Source organism: Aspergillus versicolor (genome assembly GCF_001890125.1).
Source record: "Aspergillus versicolor CBS 583.65 unplaced genomic scaffold ASPVEscaffold_6, whole genome shotgun sequence".
Classification (NCBI taxonomy): Eukaryota; Fungi; Ascomycota; class Eurotiomycetes; order Eurotiales; family Aspergillaceae; genus Aspergillus; species Aspergillus versicolor.
In genome coordinates this window covers 545,877-567,666 of record NW_024467529.1, presented here as the reverse complement: position 1 = coordinate 567,666, position 21,790 = coordinate 545,877, and the positions used below count along the sequence as shown (strand labels likewise).

Genomic DNA, 21,790 nt, shown 5'->3' with positions numbered 1-21,790 from the left:
TGATTTGGCCATCCTCTCGGTCTTTTCCCCCATGTCCCACGCGCGAGAGAGATGCTGCATCAGTGAGCATCGGGGTAAGGAATTTCGGGGTAATCCATCTGCAATTCTGTGGTCAGCGGTTAGCGCAAGCAACAAGTCACAAATCCAACCTTCTTGCATGAACAAAAGAGATATCTCCGATTCTCACGCACAGATGCCAAGGACAACTCGCATGCTATGCATGAGAACGCTGCTCCTGCCACGTTTGGAGGCAAAGTGCCTGAGCACGGTCATCGCCCCATCGAGGACCAATAGTGGCTGGCAAGATAAAAACAAACACGAATGTTTCTTTTCAGCTGGCAAGGACTGAGATCGTCTGACGACGTTGCAAAGTCCTGACCAGCCAGCATCCTGGTCAGGATGCTATCAATAATGCAGGATTCCGCCGTCTCGGGCAGGAGATGGGATTATCATTTGCTGATCAGATACAAGAATTCCCCGACTGTGCTATCCATCGGAAACATGGCCCATGCTAAGGGGCAGACTGGCTGCACTCCAGGCCGCCAGAAGTCAGAGCTGTCAGAATGTCACTATGGTCCTCTAACGACTCCCTCCATTTCACGGTGACGTCAGCGCCTTCTGCGATGGTGTCAAGGCCTGAGGCCATGATGACCGCATCGAGACCAGCGCGGATCCAACCTGCACAAGGGATAGCCTTATCTAGTAGTGTGGGGCAGCCTTGTCCGAGGTCGATGCCAAATTTGCCCCCTTGGGTGAATTTCTCCGCCAAATTCCAACCAACCACGGCTCCATAAACTCTCAATGACAAGAATTCGTTCAATCGCAGCAACGGCTCCCGCACGTGCTTAATATCAGGCCTATCAGACGATAATATGCAAATATATCAGATGGGCCCTCCCCGATGCCCTGGAAAGACTTGGAGTCCTATTGGCTGACTAGAAGGGCCCTGGTCCACCAACAACAAGGCGAATGATGACAAACAGCACTCCCTCTGGCCAAGACATCAATGCAGTGCCGAGAAGGTCGCGGCCATTGAAGTCTGCTGCCCTATCGGCTGGAAAGTTGTGTCATTCAGCGTTAATCAGACTTTTTGTGAACGAATTTTGGTGAACTGTTGGCTTGCGGATTGGGAATTTAATCCTCCTTTTGGCTGTTGCCTCTATCTCATAGCTTGCGAGAAAGTCCCATGCTACCGCACTCGCGACACTCCCCTCCTTCCTCTCTGCCTTATTCCTCTGGCAGATCGCGATAGAGCATTAGCTGCAGGCCCCGGTCATGTCGAGATAGCGCTAAATCACGCCAATTTTTTTTTCACCACGCCCGGTCGCTTTAGCACCCACGCGACCGTTAGTCGAATCCGTGCATTCAAAGATCGGTTTAAAATCTACCGGGTTCCCCTAGACCAGGTCGTTCCGTCGACACTATCATGCTCACTCACGGCCTCTCCTCTGCAGGATGAAGTTCGCCAAGTAAGCAGCCCCCTTGATTTCTCCTTACAGTCTTACATCCTGCATGGATGCACAGTGGCTGATCTCCCGACGATTGACAGAGAATTGGAGCACGAGCTGGTTCCAGAGTGGCGGGCCAAATATTTAGACTACAAGGTAAGGACATATCCAACTCGAATCAACTCGAGACCTGTTTGGTTCACATTTGTGTACTGTGGATTGGTTTGTTTTCTACCCCGCGGCTCTCGCAATACTGACTTTGTGCTCTCGGTTTCAGACTGGGAAAAAGAAAGTCAAAGCAATCGCGCGCGCCATCCAAAAAGCCAATCGCACTCCCAACCACTCTTCTATTCGGCGTCCCCCACCTGGACAAGGCGATCAATCGGATACACCACTTGGTTCGAACCGCTCCGCATCATTTCGTCGAGCAGAAAAACAAATCGAGGGGTCCGATGGAGAGTACAATCTCACAGTGAAGAGCCCCAGCCTTACTTCGCGGTCAACACCTGGTCAACGACATGAGCGGCAACCCCTACGCGTTCCTGGATCGCGATTTTCTGCCGTTGTTGGAAGCTATGGAAGCATACTTGCATCCCCACCGCAGCATCCGGGGACATCAGACGCAGCTTCACTCGAGTTACCTGACCCAGCAATAGATTATCACGATGATGCTCGTTCCCCGGAAAGACATACGGATTCTCGAATTGCTCCTAAGACGCCGTCTCCTGTCATGTCGCGACAGGGCACCAGTAGGGCTGTTTTCAAAGATCCGACATATCACAGCCCCCCGGCAAAACAGCATGTTGCGCCAAGTGGTGAATCCAAGAAAAGCGTGGCTTCAGGTTCTTCTAGTCGCCGGAATTCCCGTCTTTTGAAGCGCGTTCTATCGACAACCGAATCAGCAGAGAAGCTTGCAGAGACTGAGCAACGCACCGAAGTCGAGCGCAAACAAGATGAGTTCTTCGCTTTTCTCGACGGCGAATTGGCAAAGATTGAATCATTCTATCAAATGAAAGAACAAGAAGCTACTGCTCGTTTAAAGGTGCTGCGGGAGCAATTGCATACCATGAGAGATCAGCGGATACAAGAGGTTCTGCATGCGAGGAGATATCGAAATCGAGATGCTGAACCCAAACCGACTGAAACCCTGGGTGCATTTAACGGTCGCCTTTTTAAAGATGCCTTTACGGGGCGCCGCATTGGAAAGAACTCTAAGGCCCTGGCGGCCTTGGCTACACCAAGAGGCGGGCAAGCACAGGATTCTGATAGCATCGTTAGGCGGAGGGATTTCACACGTCAGCCGCCAGAACCGCAGCAACAACCAAAGTCCGAAGTCCCATATCGATCTGCAAAGAGGAAATTGAAATATGCGCTGCAAGAGTTCTACCGAGGCGTAGAGCTTCTGAAGGCTTATGCCTATCTTAATAGGACTGCCTTTCGGAAAATAAATAAGAAGTATGATAAGGTTGTCGATACACGCCCGTCAATGAGGTATATGGGCGACAAAGTCAACAGAGCTTGGTTCGTGCAAAGCGAGGTGACCGAAAATCTGTTGGCCACTGCGGAAGACCTGTATGCTCGCTATTTTGAGGGCGGCAAACGCAAGATTGCAGCGTCGAAACTGCGCCATACTATCAGAAAATCCGGTGATTACTCACCACATACTTTTCGCTGTGGTCTGCTTGCGATGGCTGGTATTCTATTTGGAATTCAAAGTCTTATTTACGCGAGTCAGCACCTTCGGGACGAGGACGCTACGATACGTACTCATACAAGTTATTTACTTCAGGTTAGTTTACAGATGTCGACCTTGTCTACCGAAACTAATATACTTACCACAACCAGATTTACGGAGGATACTTTTTGGTTGTTTTCCATTTTTTGCTATTTTGTTTAGATTGCATGGTCTGGGATAGGACCAAGATAAACTATGTTTTTGTTTTTGAATACGATACTAGACATGCTCTGGACTGGCGCCAGTTAACTGAGGTATGTTTCCTCGGCCGTTTGTCCCCTTTGCCGCACTGACTTTCAGATAGCTCCCTTGTTTCTTCTTGTTCATATTGGGCCTCTTCATGTGGCTCAACTTCCTGTCTATCAATGACATGTTTGTTTATTGGCCTGTCGTGCTTATAGGCTTGACTGTGATTGTGTTATTTTTGCCAGCACGCGTCTTATACCACCGAAGTCGAAAATGGTGGGCATATTCGAATGTGAGTCCAGCCTCCCAATCTGGTTTATTTTCAGTGCTAACCGAACTAGTGGCGTCTCCTGCTGGCAGGCTTATACCCCGTTGAGTTCCGGGACTTCTTCCTTGGTGACATGTACTGTTCCCAGACGTATGCAATGGGCGTGAGTGAACCGAGCCCCCCTTTTTTTTCATACGTCAAGTCATTGACCAGTTATAGAATATTTCGCTATTCTTTTGCCTCTACGCTAAGCACTGGGGCGATCCCCCAATGTGTAATTCGTCTCACTCACGACTACTGGGTTTCTTCACTACCCTTCCATCCATATGGAGAGCTTTTCAGTGTATCCGCCGTTATGTGGATACGAAGAATATTTTCCCACACATTTTGAACTTCGGCAAATACTTGTTCGGAGTACTATATTACGCAACATTGAGCATGTACCGCATCGAAAAAGTAACTCGGTTCCAGGCTCCTTTTATTACATTCGCGTTGTTGAACGCTGTCTATACTTCCGTGTGGGACTTGGCGATGGACTGGAGTTTAGGCAATGTCTATGCGAAACATCCCCTGCTGCGCGAAACCTTAGCATTTAGAAGGGTATGGGTTTACTACGTGGCCATGGTACTAGATGTTGTCGTTCGTTTCAATTGGATCTTCTACGCTATCTTCGCGCACGATCTGCAACATTCGGCCGTGCTCAGCTTTGTTGTCTCCTTCTCCGAGATCTGCCGACGTGGTATATGGACCATATTCCGAGTCGAAAACGAGCACTGCACAAACGTTATCCTCTTCCGCGCCTCCAGAGATGTTCCTCTACCCTATGAGGTGCCATCTACGGATGAGCAAGCCGAGCAACCGTCCGAACAGCCACAGGCTCAAGGCGCACAAGCTACTGTCTCGCCTTCGCCAGTAGGCGACGTCGAACAGGCAACTCCGTCAACGCCCGGTCGCCCACGAGCCCTCTCTCGCGTTGGGACTATGTTAGCATCTGCTCACGCGCAAGACTTTCAGCGGAAACGACCCCCCGTTGAAATGGGCGGAGCTACTGTTGCACACGGCGAAACGGATACTCCCGATGACACAAGCGACGAGGAAGACTCTGGCGACACTCGATCGTATAGGGATGCTGAGGATGCAATTGAGGAGGAGGTCCCATCAGACGGCACTCACTGAGATCAAATCAAGGTGTATAGATTATATCGCTGCGCGAATAACAGCTTCAGGACGGCCTATGATGCTATAATTTTATGCGTATAATTACGATTTAACTCTTAGATATGTGATTATATATCATTAATATGTTGACTTCTCGAATTTCCATCCTCACAAGACGACGCCCCGTAGATCTAAACCTCGTCGGGTAACATCACTGTGGGTCGGTAGATTGGGGCCATCTCTACCAAATGCTTTTCCAGATGCAATTCCGCCCACTTGACTGTTCTTGACTCGAGTCTCCTGCATCTTCGCACAATAAATGGCGTGCTCGGAGGTGCGATGCAATGGGATCCCCGACACAATTGATGCTAATCCAGACGTGGTTTGTCTTCCTACCGTTTCGGCTACCAATCGGCCCCTTGAGCTAATCGAATAAATTTACTTCCTCCCACACAAGGGCGGTTATGGTGTAAGTTGTGCTCCTGTATAGGCCAAATAATCAAGGCTCACCCAACCATCTAGATTATCATCTCCTTTCTCTTAACTGCCTGGTGGACCTTGGTCGTCGTTCTTGTAACGTTCAATTTCAGCGACTCGTTCCCCAGCGAAAAGAAAAACGACCTTGACCATGACATGGTTTACTGTGCAAGAAAACTCGAGAAGTATGCCGGACACCCACTGCGGTTCCTCGAGGGCCAAATATCCAGAGAAACTGTCCAGAAGATCACCTTGACCCTGAGTGACCAACAGCTCATCACGGGTACTTCTATCTTCATTGCGATATTCGCCCATATGTGCGACATCACGCAGTACCACTTCAAAATTGCCTACTATCTGGGTGCTGCCAGCTTCCTCACACACCAGGCTACAGTCATGATTGTCAGTGACTTGCTTAAGGACTTCCCCCTAAGGAGAGCATGGCGGATGCTCTGGGTCATGGCTATCTTTGCGTTTGTCTTTCTTAATAACTTGGTTGTTTATAGCCCAGACTTTCGCGACGACTCAGGACTCTCAGTGCTGTGTGTCTTTCCCCCCAAACTCAGCGTCATCTACTATCCTGGAGACAAGGTCCTGCTTATACTTACCTCGATTTTCTGGGCTTGGGGTCTCTCAGCCGTGGTGCGAGACCTATTCCCGGAGCTTCTGTCCTGTCTGCGCAAGCTATTTCGTCCATTGACGCCGATGCTGGAGAAGGCGTTCGGTATTATCTCCGGTCAAGGCATATACCTCTGGGCTCAGGAAAGAGAAAAAGCAGCCGACCCACAAAGCGCATCCAAATACATGTGGCGACTCCTGAGGGCAATCTTGTTCCCTCCCATCGTCCTCTCCTTCAGCTTCACGCAGCTTGTCTCTTCTACAGTTATAGACTTATTCAGAATCCTCACATCTCTGGTAGCAACCACGTTGGGCACCTCGCGTGGCAAAGAATCCGACGCCACGGTCGATGGAGACAACGTTTGGAATTTCGGGCAGATAATGTCGATATTCCTTCTTGCTTTGCCGCTTTTTCAAGCGCTTGAGCTTCTCTACGGTACGTTTTTCTATATAGTTATAGTCTGAACACATATGCGGAAATCTAACCCGATATATAGAGGGCTGGCACGCCAGGCCAAGGAAGGGTCAAGACATAGGCCTGGATGTTAATGATTCAACCGCGGACCTAAACCAGCCTACTATATCGGATAGAGATGTTTTTCAATTTTCTCGAGTCGTCACCCACGAAACATTCCGAGAAAACCCAGCGAGCACTGCAAGTAGTATTGTCGGCTTAAAAGAACGGCTCTATGGTAGTCTTGCTTTCCGGGTTTGGATGAGGTGCCTTGTCCTGGGGATAACCGGGGTAACGTGTCTGGTGTGTACTGGCTGGTTTGGGAAACAGGTTGTATTATGATATAATATATTATGAAGCAATTTACTCTTGAGAGTCCATCATTGTACACGCCTTGCTTCACGATATCACAGTTAGTGGACTGTGATTGGTCACAGAGGAGTAAGCGCCGCGTTATGTCACGTGATTGAAGACGTCACATGGCCGTCGCCCCCAGGCAGAACATCCCCATCTCTCCAACTGCTCAAGTCCAACAACAGATTCAGTATCTTTGTTTTTCGACCATCTTATACGACGCTCCATCTGTACATTCATTAATATCACCAACGAGATGGCGGCAAACGCCCGATATGAGCCGGCTCCTCAGCGAGACTCGTTTGAGGATCACCAATACTCCCAGGCCCCGCCGTCTTATCAGGCTACCGCGGAGCCTGCACCTCGCAGCGAAGATGACAACGTCCCGGATGACTTCAAGGTAAGCTCTGCCTGGCAACTATATGTTCGGCCTCAAACATGCTAACTCTGTCTTAGTTCGGCGGCACCGTCGCGGAGGGCACCCTGCCCGTCCGTATGCAGTTCATCCGCAAGGTCTATGCGATTCTGTGAGTATAGCCGCGCAGTCAGCATATGAAGAGTCATTTGTTAATAAGTTCGATTTGAACAGAACCGTCCAACTGCTCGCAACTGCTATTATGAGCTCCATATCTTTCTTCAGCGATAGCTACCGCGCCTGGATCCAGTCCAACGTCTGGGTCATGTTTGTGTCCCTCTTTGGCGCTCTCGGCCTTATGCTCGTAACGTTCTGGAAGCGCAAGAGTTATCCCACGAATCTCCTTTTCCTCTCTGGATTTACCCTTCTCGAGGCGTACGCCATCAGTGTGGTGACATCATTCTACGAATCCCGAATTGTGCTCCAGGCCCTCATCTTGACCCTGGGCTTGTTCGTGGGCCTCACACTTTTCGCATGCCAAACCAAGTACGATTTCACCAACTGGATGCCCTACCTCTTTGGTGCCCTCTGGTTCCTGATCCTGTTTGGATTCGTGGCCATGTTCGTTCCCCACAGCAGCACCATGGAGCTTGTCTACGGCGGCTTGGGTGCCCTGATCTTTTCAGGCTATATTCTGGTCGACACCCAGCTTATTATGCGCCACTACCATGTTGAGGAGGAGATTGCCGCCTCTATCTCCCTTTATCTTGATGTTCTCAACTTGTTCTTGTCTATCCTCCGGATCCTCAACAGCCAAAACAACAACTAGATAGGCTCGGAAGTGCCCATATGACTTATCAAAGAACGAGCGCTAAACCGGAACTTGGCCGTGGTGCGAGACCTATTCACCGAGCTTCTGTAATATTGAAGACCATACTATATACCTAAGCCCGTACTCTGCTTTCATTTCCTTTTTTAAGTCAATTCAGCTCTCAATTTCCGACTCCCATTATTTTGCTTGGAAACTATAGCCGAACGTTTTAATTCCATATCTCCATTCTTATCGTTGTCGTGGCTCATCGCTATTGTGAATGTCTTGAGAATGATATATCTTACATAGAAACAAATAAGCACACCTTACTTTTGGAAACCAGCTGCATATATTAATGAGGACCTCGGGACATAAACCGACCGAGTAGACAACAGTGCCAGTTCCCGGCCGAGATGTGTTGTCTTCCGCATATACACGTATGCACCTCTCACTACGTGATGCTGAGGTACCAACCAATGAAGATGGGGATCGTCGGCGTAAAGACCGAGCCACTGTCTATCCCACGCAGCCTGCAGAATTAAAAGGGAAATTTATGCGATTTCTCCGGTGGAGTTCATCCAATGCCCGGACTGGGTCCAGCCCAGCCCCATTCGGGTTCGGTACAGAAGTATACGCTTCATGCCGAATCTCGAAATGGCGGGCGAGATATCAAAGAAAAGAACATATTGAGAGACATGAACAGCCAGTAGAGTACCAATAGCCCTCACCGTAGATAATGCAGATAAACCCTCCACCCTGATACAGAGAAATGCCGTTTCTCGGGAACATGGAAGCCCAGTTGGAGCTTGGGACGACTTATATTCCGGACCCGTCAGTGTCCCACTCCCGCCCACCTTTCGACCTGGTCCCTACCCCGCGATCCATCGTCAGCTGCCGACACCGATTCAGGACACTCCAAGCACCGCCGTTTTTGTTGGTAGTCTCCTGGCGGTTCCGAAGATGGCCCATTAGGGGGACTGTAGGCGCTGTGGCACGGTATAAAGGTGTCCGAAGCACCCATCTTAAACCGGGTCATCCTAGATAACGGTATACAACACTGCGCACCTCTCGCTCATTCTGTATCAAAATGTCTTTCCCTGTGCAAGGCAAGACGGCTATTGTGACTGGCGCGGGCTCCGGTGCGTTGAATTTATTCATCTAGGGTTGTATGGTTCATGTACAATATACTAAGATGGTGTAGGCATAAACCTGAGCTTTGCGCAGCAGCTCCTTGAGAGCGGGTGTAATGTCCTCATTGCCGACCTGGGTCTCCGTCCTGAGGCGCAGGCCTTGGTCGATCAGTACGCCAGCAAATCACCCCGGGCAATCTTCCAGAAGACAGACGTGACTGTCTGGAAGCAGTTGGAGCAAATGTTCGAGATTGCGGAGAAGGAATTTGGTGAGATCGATATCGTTTGTCCCGGAGCGGGCGTTTACGAACCAGTACGTTCTTCTTCTCTACGAAGACTCTACAGCTCTACATACCTTGCACTCTGCAGCTAACTTACTCTCTTCTCGCGAAAAGCACTGGAGCAACTTCTGGCGACCCCCGGGTTCCGAACCAAGCCGCGATGCACAAGACAGTGACCGCTACGCCCTAATAGATATCAACCTCACACACCCAATCCGCACAACGCAGCTCGCCATCTCGCATTTCCTACGACACGGAACGGACAGCACCCGCCATAAGGCAATCGTGCACATCTCGAGTATAGCCGGACAAAACCCCTCGTTTGCAGCGCCAATCTACTCTGCCACGAAGCATGCGATCAGCGGGTTCGTGCGCTCGCTCGCCAATCTCGACGGCAGAAGCGGCATCCGCGTTACGGCTGTCGCACCCGGCGTGATCAAAACGCCGCTGTGGACGGACCACCCCGAGAAACTGAAGATGGTGGACGGTGGGAAGGATGCGTGGGTGACGGCTGATGAGGTTGCGACAGTGATGTTGGCGCTGGTGCAGCAGGACCGAGTGAGTGAGGTGATTGGGGATAAGGAGGCGAAGGAGGGAGACACAGTGTATCCGGTCAGCGGAGGGACGGTGTTGGAGGTTTCGAAGACAGTGAGATCTGTTCTGCCTTATAACGACCCTGGGCCTGGAACAAGACCGGGGAATACGGCGTCGACAACGGCGTCCGTGGAGAACGAGGCGTGGGAGCTGCTGTCGGCGAGCGGATGGGGAGCTTGGTAGATAACATCGAGATATTAGTGAGAATGCAGAGTCACGCTTCCGAATTCAAGTCCATAATTCGAAGGCCAAGTGAATAACTTGGCAGGGATGGTGCAATAAGCCCAGATTGATGGCCAAGAGACACGAGATCAATTGGAGGCCCAGGTCCGGATATTCTTGACTAATAAGTTGTGGATGGCGGCAATGCAACTCTGTCTTCCTGTTTCTGACTGACTTTCACTTCCTCCTCACTCACAATCTCCTTGCTGGACTTCACTCAGCCTTTTCTGCTGGATTTTTGAGGTGGCTAGTATGTCGGCCATCCTTGCTGACACCTAGTTGAGTTGGTTTAACTATCGCTCGTTCTCTTCCATCCATCCTTATCAGTTCCGCGGTCGCATTCCAACCTCCACCCTGCAACCACCACCGTTGTCATCTCGAAATCATGGACGATGAAGCTGGAATCGGGGCCGGCCCTGCTGGTTCCTTTCGATCGAACTCCGGAAGGTATAAATCCCGAATGATCTATCATGTTTGTATGGTGGTTGACAAGAGCTAGGCGCGGAGTCAGAGGCAAGCAAAATCCGGGGATACACCACCAAGCTAGTTGGATTAGCTGTGTGATTAATTTGGTGAATACAAGTGAGTATCTACCTGATTATCTCCCGTTTCTGTAACTGTTTCCTAATTGTACATGTTCGTGAAGTTGTTGGTGCCGGTGTCCTTGCCATGCCCCTCGCCATCTCGCACATGGGAATCGTCCTCGGTGTATTCGTGATATTATGGTCCGGTTTAACGGCAGGCCTTGGACTATACCTTCAGTCTAGATGTGCGCAGTATCTCGACAGAGGAAGTGCTTCGTTTTTCGCCCTCTCTCAAATCACCTATCCCAACGCCGCCGTTATTTTTGATGCCGCGATTGCGATCAAATGCTTTGGTGTCGGGGTCAGCTACCTCATCATTATCGGAGATTTGATGCCAGGAGTAATTCAGGGTTTTGTTGGGGGAGAGCCGGCGTACGATTTCTTGGTGGACCGTCATTTCTGGGTGACGGCGTTTATGTATGGAGTCACTAGTACATTGCTGGTATGGGGAGTATGCTGACCAAATAACAGGCTGATTATTATTCCCCTTTCGTATCTACGGCGTCTGGACTCGCTCAAATACACCAGCATCGCGGCTTTGGTCTCAATGGCCTATTTGGTGGTTTTGGTTGTTTATCACTTTATCATCGGAGACACGAAGGACGGCCGTGGTCCGATCCGTGTCATTCACTGGGCGGGGGCTGTTCCGACTCTTAGCAGCTTTCCAGTGATTGTGTTTGCTTTTACTTGTCATCAAAATGTAACGGTGTTCCTTGCTACCTGTTATGCCTCGTATATGCTAATCATGGTGCAGATGTTTTCTATTCTCAATGAAATCAGTAATAATAGCCACTTTAGAACGACCGCTGTCGTGTTCGCCAGTATCGGCAGCTCTGCTTCAACCTACATACTTGTTGCGATTACCGGATACCTATCATTTGGCAATAGCGTGGGCGGAAACATAGTGGGCATGTACCCACCAGGCTTATGGGCTAATATCGGACGTGCCGCTATCGTCATGCTCGTCATGTTCTCCTACCCCCTCCAATGTCACCCGTGCAGAGCATCAGTTGATGCAGTCCTACGTTGGAGGCCCAAACGTAGCACGGGTGGAAACGAAGGATCCCCTCATCGTCATCCTCTTCTACCCGGAGGCCCGAGAGGATCTCGAACGGCAGAACCAATGAGCGACCTCCGGTTCTCTATAATTACGACATCGATCCTCATTCTGAGCTACATTGTCGCCATGACAGTCTCGTCTCTTGAGGCCGTCCTCGCATACGTTGGCAGCACTGGAAGCACCAGCATCAGCTTCATTCTCCCCGGGATATTCTACTACAAAATTTCTGCTCCAGATTCAGCAGCACATCAACGCCTTCTGAAAGAGGATGATGAGGCTGAAGACGGTTATATCTCAGGTGCTAGCGAACCAGACGACGGTAACGCCCAGGCTCGCTCACTTACTGAGAGCGGAATTCTGCGTCGGCACACCCGCACATGGCGCAGGGAGGTTCTCCGTAAATTGAGCCTAGCACTTGCCATCTACGGAGTCATTGTCATGGTTACCTGTCTAGTCACGAATTCTGTGTTCATCGCATCTCACTAATTGCCACCCACTTGAGCCCTTAGACTAATTCCGTTTTTTCTATTCTTTCTACCCAGTCAACCCCTACGGTTTTTCTTCCTTCTTGTTCTTTTCTTTGGTGCATTTTTTTGCCTCTCTTTTATACCATGTTTCATATCCGTCGTTTATATAGATCCTGTCGCGTGTGCAGTATTCATCACAACGGCGTTGGGGATGTCATTTTATTCTCTCGATATGATTTTGCACGATCAGTTTCATTTGGAAAACCAGAGGAGTTTTATGATAATAGAGATTGAATTGATTTGCATACTTTCATTTTTTGTCTATGATCTAGCTATTGAGCCGCGGAGGTGTAGTCACGCCCTTTTTAACGGTCCAGGCCCTGCCGCGGGTCTGTTTTTCAAAGAAGATGTTAAAAATGGACCCCGAGGAAGGTGCAAGGCCAGTCTTATATCCAGCTGTGCGAACCCCTTAAGAGGGATGTATCGTTGCCCGTCTATGTCCGGGTCAGTTGCTGAGCCAATTCCTGGAAAACCATTGGGGAAACACGAGGACAATGAGAGATGTTGTAGAGTATAGATATAAATAATATGATTGTAGTGACACTCAACCCAGTGAGGATCCCGAAGTATAGCCCTAGATTTATGTAGTTGGTTTTGCTGCTGAGAGCAGTGATAGTACATCTATCCGTAAATTCATCTGCTAACCAAGTATCATCATCTTCAATCTTCAACTGCTGGCGAGACGTGATCGCGCAAGTATCGTGATGGCCATGCGCATTGTCGATCGTCGCATAGCCACAGCCGGGCAAGTCTGACAGGGGCGCGGGCTGAGTTCAACCAAGCCTTGCTCGGATGTCCACCATTCAAGGCTCTTGTTTTCAGAAAAAAGAGGATTTCGATGATGCGACAGGTATTTCTAGAGCTTTGGTTGGCTTCTCCATACTCCTCATTTGGTTTTCGATTCGTCTGTTGGGGACCCGTTCGCGACTAGTGATAGAAAATATATAAACCCGCCGGTCCCCAATTCACTTTGAACGCCAGAGCCGGACAAGCAGAACCTGACCAAGCAAAAAAAACCAAAAAGAATATATTCCTTTATTGAAACGAAATATTGACCATTCCCGCCTCTCTTCGGCCATTTCTAAGCTGTTATCTCTCATCCTTTACCTACATTCTATAACACCTCCAAACCAAACCAAACCACAACAATACCTCTTAAACAGCATTACTATCCAAACTCGCACAGCACCCTGAAAAGCAAAATGTGCGTCTGCGACACCAAAAGCACCGAAATCTGGGAACCTCCCAAACCGGTCAACATCCCCAACTTCATCCACAACGGCGGCCGCTACAAGAGGCCATCAACGGTGCAACGGTGGGAAAACCGTTGGAACGGGATCGGCAATGGGCCTGGAGGAAAACGGATGTATGGACGTGGTGGAAGAAACAGCATTTTTTACGGAGCTGGTGCAGGCAGCAGTTTGATTGACGGAGCTGGTGCAAGCAGCAGCGTCGGTTGTAGTGGGCTCGGAGGAGGAGGAGCAGGAGCAGGCTGTGGTGGGGGATCATGCTAGATTGCCTGTCTTGCTTTTAAAGGGAGAAAGTGTCTACTTATGGCACTGGGCATTGATGGGATATGAACGACGATATGATTTATGACTGTTCTCCATGGTTTTGGGATATTTTTCACCCCCTTTAGAGGGCTGCGTTTTAGTATAGTGCTAGTTTATGGGGTGTATAGAATGTCGACCACGTTCCAACGCGGTTCTCAGATTATGCTTAAGTAGGACAGTGTAAATCCACCCAAGTAAATAGTACGTAGTTCTTAGTTCCAGGCTTAGTATAATGAACAGGATGAGGAGACCAAGACCCTCGCCTTTAGCATGTCAAAAACTGGGCCGGCCCACAACTCACAACCCCCCGATAGCATAGTTGGTTTAATGCGCTCGACTGTAATGGATAACATTAATCGAGAGATCCGCGGCTCGAATCCGCGTCGGGGGAGATTGAGTTCTTTTTTTTTTTTTTCTTCCCCTTCCCATCTTAAACATCGTCAATCCGTATGTAAAGGTACTCGTAGTATAGAGACCCGATTCAGCTAGATTGACGGCCGCCTTAAGGTTTGAAACCTTGCATATTTTTCGGTCCAATAGCGACCTTAGAATTTCCGATACTCTCCCACGGTTGACGCTGGATTCTGACCATTTTGCCGTCCTTGTGGTGGCGATCAGGGCGGAGTTCCATATTAGGAAATCGGCCCGCTTTCTGAATACGGATTCCCGACAAATCTACTCCGCATATCCCACAGGTATAAATAAATCGCAGTCGTCGGTGGGACTGGGGAAAAAGAGACAAATCTGTGTCTTGTTGAATTATTCCATACCTATTGCAAGATGTCCTTATCAAAAATTCTTGCGCGATCGAGTGTGCGGGCGGCTTCTACATCCACCGCTGCTCAAACCACCAAGGCTGCGGGGGATATCTCGAGTGTCTTCCCCAGCTTGCGACCGGATTATAAGCCGGAGCCGCTGCCTCCTAGATTTAAGGATCTGAAAGAGAAACTGTTCCGTGAGAACGGGGACGCATTGAAGAAGAGTTGGGAGAGACTGCTTCCCAGCCTGGAAGAGGAAGTACAGAAAATCAAGGCGAAAGGGAGCGATGTAAGTCTTATTAGATTGATTTAGTCTACTGAGATTAATGATTTTAGATTATCCCGTCTGTGGAGTACTCTGATGTTGTTTCCGGAAATGTATCTCAGGAGAGTCTGGCAGAGATCCGTCATCGCGGATCAGTCGTGATTCGAAATGTGGTGCCGCGCAAAGAAGCGCGGGGGTGGAAGGAGAGAGTTGAGGACTACGTAGCTGCCAACCAGGAAAGAGTCAAGGCATTCCCCCCAGACTCACCGGCGGTGTTTGAGCTATACTGGACGCCGTCACAGGCAGAGGCTCGAGCCCACTCCAACGTGCTAGACACACAGCGCTTCCTGCAATGTCTGTGGCATTCCTCAGATCCAAACACCCGTATATCGACACGGAACCCTCTCACATATGCAGACAGACTGCGAATCCGACAACCAGGCGATGGCAAATTTACTCTAGGCCCTCACGTGGATGGCGGCTCTCTGGAGCGCTGGGAAGACCCTGAGTACGCGAGGGTGTACGCCAAAATCCTCGAAGGAAAATGGGAAGAGCACGATCCATGGGATGCGAAGCACCGCGTTACTGCACAGATGGACCTATATAACGGCGCAGGAGCATGCTCCATGTTGAGATTCTTCCAAGGCTGGCTCTCCATGTCCAAGACAGCACCAGGAGAAGGCTCACTGCATGTTTGCCCCATGCTGACGCATAGCTCTGCGTACACCATCCTCAGACCATTCTTCAACAGCGAGACGATGCAGCCGACGATAGATAATATCTTCCCGGGATCTGTTCCAGGTGCTTGCCAGGAATATAACCCCATCACTCACCCGCATCTCGACTTAGAAACGACCATGGTGTCTGTTCCAGAGGTTGAGCCCGGCGACTATGTTGCCTGGCACTGCGACTCATTACATTCGGTAGACAAAGAGCACCGCGGCAAGAGCGATTCCAGTGTTCTCTACATTCCTGCTACCCCAATGTGCGATATGAACGTTGATTATCTGCTTAAGCAGCGGAAAGCAGCGCTTGATTACTCCCCGCCATGGGACTTCCCTGGAGCAGGTGGACCAGGCGAGAGAAATTTTGAAGGAGCTCTGGACTGGAAATCGCTCAGGCCTGAGGGCCAGCGCGCCATGGGATTGGGATCACAGCCCTGGGAGATCACAGCCGACATGACCGAAGGAGAGAAACAGGCCGTTGAGAAGGCGAACAAAGCGTGTTTTGCATAGAAGATTTGAGTTTCGAGTTTTTCAAGATAGGATATTAGCGTCAATAAAAGACTATCGTATCGTTATTTTGCGCAAACAATTCGGGTGAGGTAATCATGTAGACAGACGGATAGTTAACTGTTGGTTGGATGAAGCTAAAGCTGTGAGGCTCCAGCGCCGCCGGAATTCCCCAGTCTCCCTCCACTTCCGCAACATTCACCTTCCACCTCACAACGAAACCTCCCCTCAATGACCTCGCCGCAGCAAAGCTCATAATAATGTGGCTGCAGGCGACGCTTCTTCTGGTCGCCTCTTGTGTCCCCTCGGCGCTCGCAATTTACCCTGACGAGGTCGGCCATATCGATTTCCACCATGCGCTGCTAGGTGTCCCGTCGTCCCAATCGACCTTTTTCCACCGCCCATCTTCCTCCTCCAGCGCTGCCCTTCTCTACACAGTATCGGAGAAATCGCTTCTTGGTGCCGTCAACCCAAAAGATGGACAATTGTTGTGGAGGCAGAACCTGTCTCGCTCCGATGTAGCTCCCGGCCAGAATGCCCAAGGCTTGCTGCGGGCCTCGAGTGGAACAAACGCGGTCGTTAGTGGATTGGGAGACTATGTTTCTGCTTGGAGCGCCTTGGATGGGAAATTAATATGGGAAAATTCGTCCCCGAATATGCCTGTTGTGGATCTTGAGCTCTTAGAGCTCGAAGATGCCAGCGGCGCTTCGTCAGACAGGGACGCAATTGTGCTTTCTGGAGGCCAAGCGGGAACGATTAAAAGGCTGGATGGCTCGACTGGTGACATTAAATGGGAGCATCATGATGAAAGGTTTGTTGCTTCTATATGGCCACCGTTGTGATGAAAGAAAACTAACGGATTTTGATGGATTAGCGGCGATTTCCCCTTCCAGGTGTCCTCCTCCTCGACCAACATCTTCTACATCTCTCTACAGCCGGGTTTGCTGAAGGGTCACAAAATCCGGGTTACCTCACTGGATCTCCTGACCGGTCGCCAGACGCACCAGCAGGTACTCAACTCTGATAGCGATATTTCCGGACCGGAGTCGGTGCTCTTCGTGGGTGCCAACAACGCGTTCCCTGTTATCGCCTGGGCGGATAAGGCAAACAAGACGCTCAAGGTCAATGTAATTGGCACTAAGCAAGTGACATCGGTCAATATCGACAACACTAGTGGAGAGGAAATCAGGTCCATCCAAGTTCACGCGCCGGAGACCCTCAATGCGCTACCCCACTTCCTTGTGCAGTACGAGACTGCGTCCGGTTCTTGGGCTGAGGTTTATCACGTTGACCTCAAATCTTCGACCGTGTCAAAGGCCTACAGCCTGCCGTTTTTGAAGGGATGGTCTGCTTTCGCCACCAGCACCAAGGATGCCAATGTCTATTTCACTCGGATCACCGACTCTGAGACAGCTGTTGTGTCTTCTGCTTCTCACGGTGTTCTCGGAAGATGGCCTCAGAACCCTCCCTTGGATCACACCGTTCATGCGGTTGCGGAGGTAGCTACGAAGGGTGACAGTGATACCGTGGCTGTTCGCTCGGCCATTGTGTTGGAATCTGGTGATTGGCAAATGGTTCAGAATGGCGCGATCGGGTGGCTCCGACCTGAAGCGCTGTCTGGTGCATTGGCCGCCACCTGGGCCAACGTGGACAGCCAGCAGGATTTGGCCCACCAACTCGAAGTCGAAGGTCATGAAAGTCTTCTCAAGGCGTATACACACCGTGTGAAGCGCCATGTAAATGACCTCCAGCATCTTCCCAACTGGTTGAGAGAGCTGCCTAAGCGTGTCCTCACTAGCTTGCTTGCCGATGAAGTTTCCAACCTTGACAGCTTTGGCGTCTCCAAGCCCGTCTTAATCGCCACTAAAAATGGGCGGGTATATGCTCTAGACAGCGGAAATCACGGCAAAGTGTCCTGGAACGTGAAGGCTGCTGAGGCGGATACTTGGAATGTCAAGTTGATTCGGACTCAGCCTGGGTCTGCTACAGTGTATGTTGACGATGGTAGCACTGTTACCTTGAATGTCACTACAGGAGATATAATCCAGCGTGGCCCTGCCACAGGGAAGTTCTCTTCGGTTGTCCCTGAAGATGAGGCCTCGGAAAATGTATACACTGTGACCCAGGATGACGATGGGAAGATTCTCGGATGGAACTCAAGGGACCCCAAGTTGCCCGTATGGGTATTCCAACCCGCACCAGGCGAGAAGATCATTCGCGCCACTGCTCGCCCACCTCACGACCCAGTTGCCTCAATCGGAACGGTCCTGGGAAACCGATCCGTTCTGTACAAGTACCTGACTCCTAACGCGGCTCTCGTCACAGCTATTGGGGAGAACTCAGCCACTGTCTACCTGTTAGACGCAGTTACCGGCCGAATTCTCCACACGAGCAAGCATCAGGGAGTTGACACCGCGCAGCCTATCGCCTCTGCAATTTCAGAGAACTGGTTCGCATACTCCTTCTATGCCGAAAGCTCCGAACCCTCCGAACCCAGGGGCTACCAATTGGTCATATCGGAGATGTTCGAATCTCCCATTCCTAACGACCGCGGTCCTTTGGGCTCCGCGTCCAACTACTCCACGCTTATTGACTTGCACCTTCCTCACGTCATCTCCCAATCTTATATGATCGCAGAACCCATATCGCACATGGCCGTCTCCCAAACCCGCCAGGGCATCACCACCCGCCAACTCCTAGCTACCCTCCCAGAGTCCAATGCCATAGTCGGCATCCCTCGCCCTATCCTGGACCCCCGTCGCCCCGTTGGCCGAGACCCCACCGCCAATGAAGCCGAGGAGGGCTTGAGGAAGTACACCCCCTTCCTCGAATTTGACGGAAGATGGTACCTCACGCACGCGCGCCAGGTCGCAGGAATCAGCACCGTTCTGTCTTCACCCACACTCCTCGAAAGTACGTCTCTGGTTTTCGCCTTTGGAAACGATATCTTTGCCACGAGGAATATGCCCAGCCAGGCGTTCGATATTTTAGGCAAGGGATTCTCGAAGTTGCAGTTGCTTTTCACGATTGTGGCTTTGGCTGTCGGTGTTTCGATTTTGGCCCCGATTGTATGTCACCCCCTCCCCAGTCCCCAAGCCCCTTTTATACTACTATTTGGCCGGTTTCTAATATTTTATTCACTAGGCCCGCAAGAAAAAGGTCGATATGCTTTGGAAGACGCGGTAGAAGAGGAGAAAAAGGGATATAGATGCAGCGTAGTCTTTTCCGATCGACATGGTTGTATAATTTACTGTTTTCATGAGATGATGTATTCGTTATAATTAACAACTAGGATTGCCCGAGCGTATTATTCCCACGTACCGCGGCATCCATATAGATAGTAGTTATCAGATACAAGGGTATCCGACAAGGTAAATCATTCGTCTATACTAATTTTTCACCTAATCTTACTGTCCCCGAATCAAACACCGCTTCCCTACCGGCGCGAGCAAGAACCACGCCACCTGATCCATCTCCTCGGCCCTCATATCCCCATGAACCTTTGCCTCAGGGAAAGCCCTGAAGAATCTCGCCGTCGCAAGCCTCAACTCCATCCTCGCAAGATGCACGCCTAGACAAGTCCTTGCCCCGCCGCCAAAAGGCATGAATGCGTCCTTCATCTCCCGCGTTGGATTGTCCCACCTACCAGGCTGAAATTCGAGCGGATTGGGGTAAATCGATTCCTCGCGGTGTAGTGTGTACGCTTGTGTTGTTACAATTGTGTTCGCGGGGATGGGATGTGTTGCTAGTGTTGTGGGTGTGTTTGATACGCGGGGGAGGGCGGAGGGGACGGCCGAGTATAGCCGGAGAGTCTCGTTAATGGTATTGTTGAGATGCGGGAGGGGCTTGAGGTCGTTGTCTGTGAAGTCCTCAGGGAGGGATGAGAGTTCGGTGACGAGGTTGGATAGGAGGTGGGCGTTGGCGGGCTGTGAGAGGGTCCAGACTAGGTAGGTGAGGGTGTTTGCGGTTGTGTCGCTGCCGGCGACGATGAAGGTGATTGCTTCGTCGAGGATGGCTTTGTCTGGGAGGGAGTCTTCTTCTTCAGCACCGGTTTTGCTATTGCTGGATTGGAGTTGGAAGAGGCGCGTGAAGAGGGTTTGTTTCATTGGCTCTGCTGTCGGGGAGGAGAGAGATCTGGAGAGAAGCGCCTTGTATCGCTCGATGGACTCGACGGCATACTTTCCTAGTCTAGCGCCTGCCTGTGCCGCTTCCTGAATGTACGGTATGGGAAAGGGGATCGAGCCTGCTAGACTGATGAGGCCGGGGAAAGCAACCTTGACAGCTTCGGTGGCGGCAACGGCAGTCAGGTCGTGAGAGTACTGGTTGTTACGGCCGTACTCGAGCATGCGGAATGAATCGCCGAAGCAAAGCTCGCCGATGATATCCGTCGTCATAAATATCCACCACTGGAAGACATCGACAGCGCCAGAGGGTGCCGTCTTCATCTCCGCGCGCATCTTCTCAATCGCAAGTTTAACACGGGCGTCGATAAGGGCCTCGGATTTGTGTAGCTCGGTGTCGGACGCGGGGCTCGAGAAGAGCCTGCGTCGTGCGCCGTGGAATTTGACGTCCGAGGTGTTGAACAGGTTCTCCATGTCTGGGCTGGTGAGGTTGCGATAGAACGTGTACGGCTTAGTGAAGGGAGTACCGATGCGGTGGATCTCTTTAACGGCGGCCAGATCGCAGACGTCGACTTCGTCCGGGCTGATACGCACGATGGGGCCGTAGCGCTCATGAAGGGCGTGGACGTACTTCATGCGGTTGCCGACGAGCCAGTGGTATTTCAAAACGAGGTCTGTCCATTTTGCGATTGCTGGGCCGGGGATCGAGGTGAGAGGGTCGTTTTGCCAGCGGCTGAAGAGCTGGAACCTGGTCAGTATAGAGATACATGTGTTATGGTTGAGAGGGCTGACGCACGACTATCACGCCCAAGGCGAGTGGGAGGGATAATAGGAGGAAGGCCATGAGCTATGTTGGTCTTTCCCCCTTAGCCCGCGGTCCCAGACCAAAGGAGGCCGAGAGGCGTGCATTGTTATACTCTGGAAACTGAGGTCGTAAGAAGTGGGGCGCAAAGGGCATCCTCTCCCGTCAGTTAATATGGATGGACTGCACACTGAGCCGACGTGAGGGTCGCTGATTCGGGGACTGAGAGTACGAGAGTGCGAGCAAACCGGCTCCAGCCGCCTGTCGTGGCTCATGCAGCAGCACCGTGCAGGATTTCAACGGTCAAAGATCTCGTATATTTCTCGGATCGAGAGCTGGTGGGACCGTCGGTTATGCTTACTGTAACTGCGAGCCAATGAGAGCAGCAGAATTGGAACTGACCTGATTCTTCTTCCTTGTGGCTGAAACGAACAACCGACCTCCGATTTGGCGTCTCGGTGGGAACTTCTTGCACGTCTGCTGAGATTCCGAAGGACTTGATTTAGGTTGTTCCCAAAGATTCTCTTGATTACGACGGACGATTGAAATGAAGCACTTGACGGAAATAGATTCATCGGCTTAAGCTCAACCTAAAACACCTTTTCCCTTCCCACAAGAATCGCAAGTAATGCTGTACTGTATGGACATGATATCAATCTGGAAAAGGAAGCGAGATCCTCAGCGCCGGGACTATGCTCACAACTCAATGGACGAAGCGGCTGCAGTAATAAACAAAAAGAGATGAACGACAATGTCTGTTGGAAAGGAGGGTAGAGATCTATGTCTAAAATGCAGGA

At 50.7% G+C, this 21,790-nt stretch overlaps 7 protein-coding genes and 1 non-coding gene across 8 annotated transcripts; 7 read left to right on the top strand and 1 right to left on the bottom strand.

The window, feature by feature from the left end:
• Positions 1-1,131: 1,131 nt before the first annotated feature.
• On the top strand, positions 1,132-3,428 carry ASPVEDRAFT_718719 (uncharacterized protein). Its single transcript, XM_040816139.1, has 3 exons — positions 1,132-1,469; positions 1,525-1,604; positions 1,726-3,428. Coding segments are annotated over exons 1-3 (1,701 nt in total). The 5' UTR covers positions 1,132-1,468; the 3' UTR covers positions 3,346-3,428.
• A 1,686-nt stretch (positions 3,429-5,114) lies between these two features.
• ASPVEDRAFT_84667 (uncharacterized protein) lies at positions 5,115-6,686 on the top strand (the record flags this gene model as incomplete). The annotated part of the gene is made up of 4 exons (XM_040817580.1): positions 5,115-5,177; positions 5,253-5,264; positions 5,318-6,326; positions 6,388-6,686. The coding sequence occupies 4 exons, from the start codon at positions 5,115-5,117 to the stop codon at positions 6,684-6,686; spliced, it is 1,383 nt and encodes a 460-aa protein (XP_040668977.1).
• Positions 6,687-6,865: 179 nt separating this feature from the next.
• Positions 6,866-8,254, top strand: ASPVEDRAFT_42723 (Bax inhibitor-1 family protein). The gene is made up of 3 exons (XM_040812649.1): positions 6,866-7,098; positions 7,155-7,225; positions 7,288-8,254. Exons 1-3 carry the CDS (start codon positions 6,955-6,957, stop codon positions 7,880-7,882), a joined length of 810 nt encoding a protein of 269 aa, XP_040668976.1. The 5' UTR covers positions 6,866-6,954; the 3' UTR covers positions 7,883-8,254.
• A 697-nt stretch (positions 8,255-8,951) lies between these two features.
• Positions 8,952-12,221, top strand: ASPVEDRAFT_53699 (uncharacterized protein; the record flags this gene model as incomplete). Its single annotated transcript, XM_040814822.1, has 7 exons — positions 8,952-9,003; positions 9,066-9,307; positions 9,390-10,024; positions 10,585-10,673; positions 10,738-11,092; positions 11,147-11,375; positions 11,430-12,221. 7 exons carry the CDS (start codon positions 8,952-8,954, stop codon positions 12,219-12,221), a joined length of 2,394 nt encoding a protein of 797 aa, XP_040668975.1.
• Positions 12,222-13,227: 1,006 nt separating this feature from the next.
• Positions 13,228-14,036, top strand: ASPVEDRAFT_42721 (uncharacterized protein). The gene has a single exon (XM_040812648.1). It carries the CDS (start codon positions 13,465-13,467, stop codon positions 13,774-13,776), a length of 312 nt encoding a protein of 103 aa, XP_040668974.1. The 5' UTR covers positions 13,228-13,464; the 3' UTR covers positions 13,777-14,036.
• An 83-nt stretch (positions 14,037-14,119) lies between these two features.
• Positions 14,120-14,206, top strand: ASPVEDRAFT_t103. The gene has a single exon. It is a non-coding gene; the product is annotated as a tRNA-Tyr (tRNA).
• A 389-nt stretch (positions 14,207-14,595) lies between these two features.
• ASPVEDRAFT_84663 (uncharacterized protein) lies at positions 14,596-19,256 on the top strand (the record flags this gene model as incomplete). Its single annotated transcript, XM_040817579.1, has 5 exons — positions 14,596-14,862; positions 14,910-16,060; positions 16,228-16,881; positions 16,945-19,138; positions 19,215-19,256. The coding sequence occupies 5 exons, from the start codon at positions 14,596-14,598 to the stop codon at positions 19,254-19,256; spliced, it is 4,308 nt and encodes a 1,435-aa protein (XP_040668973.1).
• Positions 19,257-19,477: 221 nt separating this feature from the next.
• ASPVEDRAFT_53697 (cytochrome P450) lies at positions 19,478-21,035 on the bottom strand (the record flags this gene model as incomplete). Its single annotated transcript, XM_040814821.1, has 2 exons — positions 19,478-20,932; positions 20,988-21,035. The coding sequence occupies 2 exons, from the start codon at positions 21,033-21,035 to the stop codon at positions 19,478-19,480; spliced, it is 1,503 nt and encodes a 500-aa protein (XP_040668972.1).
• Between the last annotated feature and the right edge of the window lie 755 nt (positions 21,036-21,790).

What these genes read in the sequence shown, in the direction of transcription:
- ASPVEDRAFT_718719 (XM_040816139.1), top strand. An exon ending in CCAAATATTTAGACTACAAG is followed by an intron (nt 1,605 to 1,725) that starts GTAAGGACATAT and finishes TCTCGGTTTCAG; the next exon opens with ACTGGGAAAAAGAAAGTCAA.
- ASPVEDRAFT_42723 (XM_040812649.1), top strand. Translation starts at nt 6,955, where the DNA reads ATGGCGGCAAACGCCCGATATGAGCCGGCTCCTCAGCGAGACTCGTTT. An exon ending in ACGTCCCGGATGACTTCAAG is followed by an intron (nt 7,099 to 7,154) that starts GTAAGCTCTGCC and finishes ACTCTGTCTTAG; the next exon opens with TTCGGCGGCACCGTCGCGGA. An exon ending in CGCAAGGTCTATGCGATTCT is followed by an intron (nt 7,226 to 7,287) that starts GTGAGTATAGCC and finishes CGATTTGAACAG; the next exon opens with AACCGTCCAACTGCTCGCAA.
- ASPVEDRAFT_42721 (XM_040812648.1), top strand. Translation starts at nt 13,465, where the DNA reads ATGTGCGTCTGCGACACCAAAAGCACCGAAATCTGGGAACCTCCCAAA.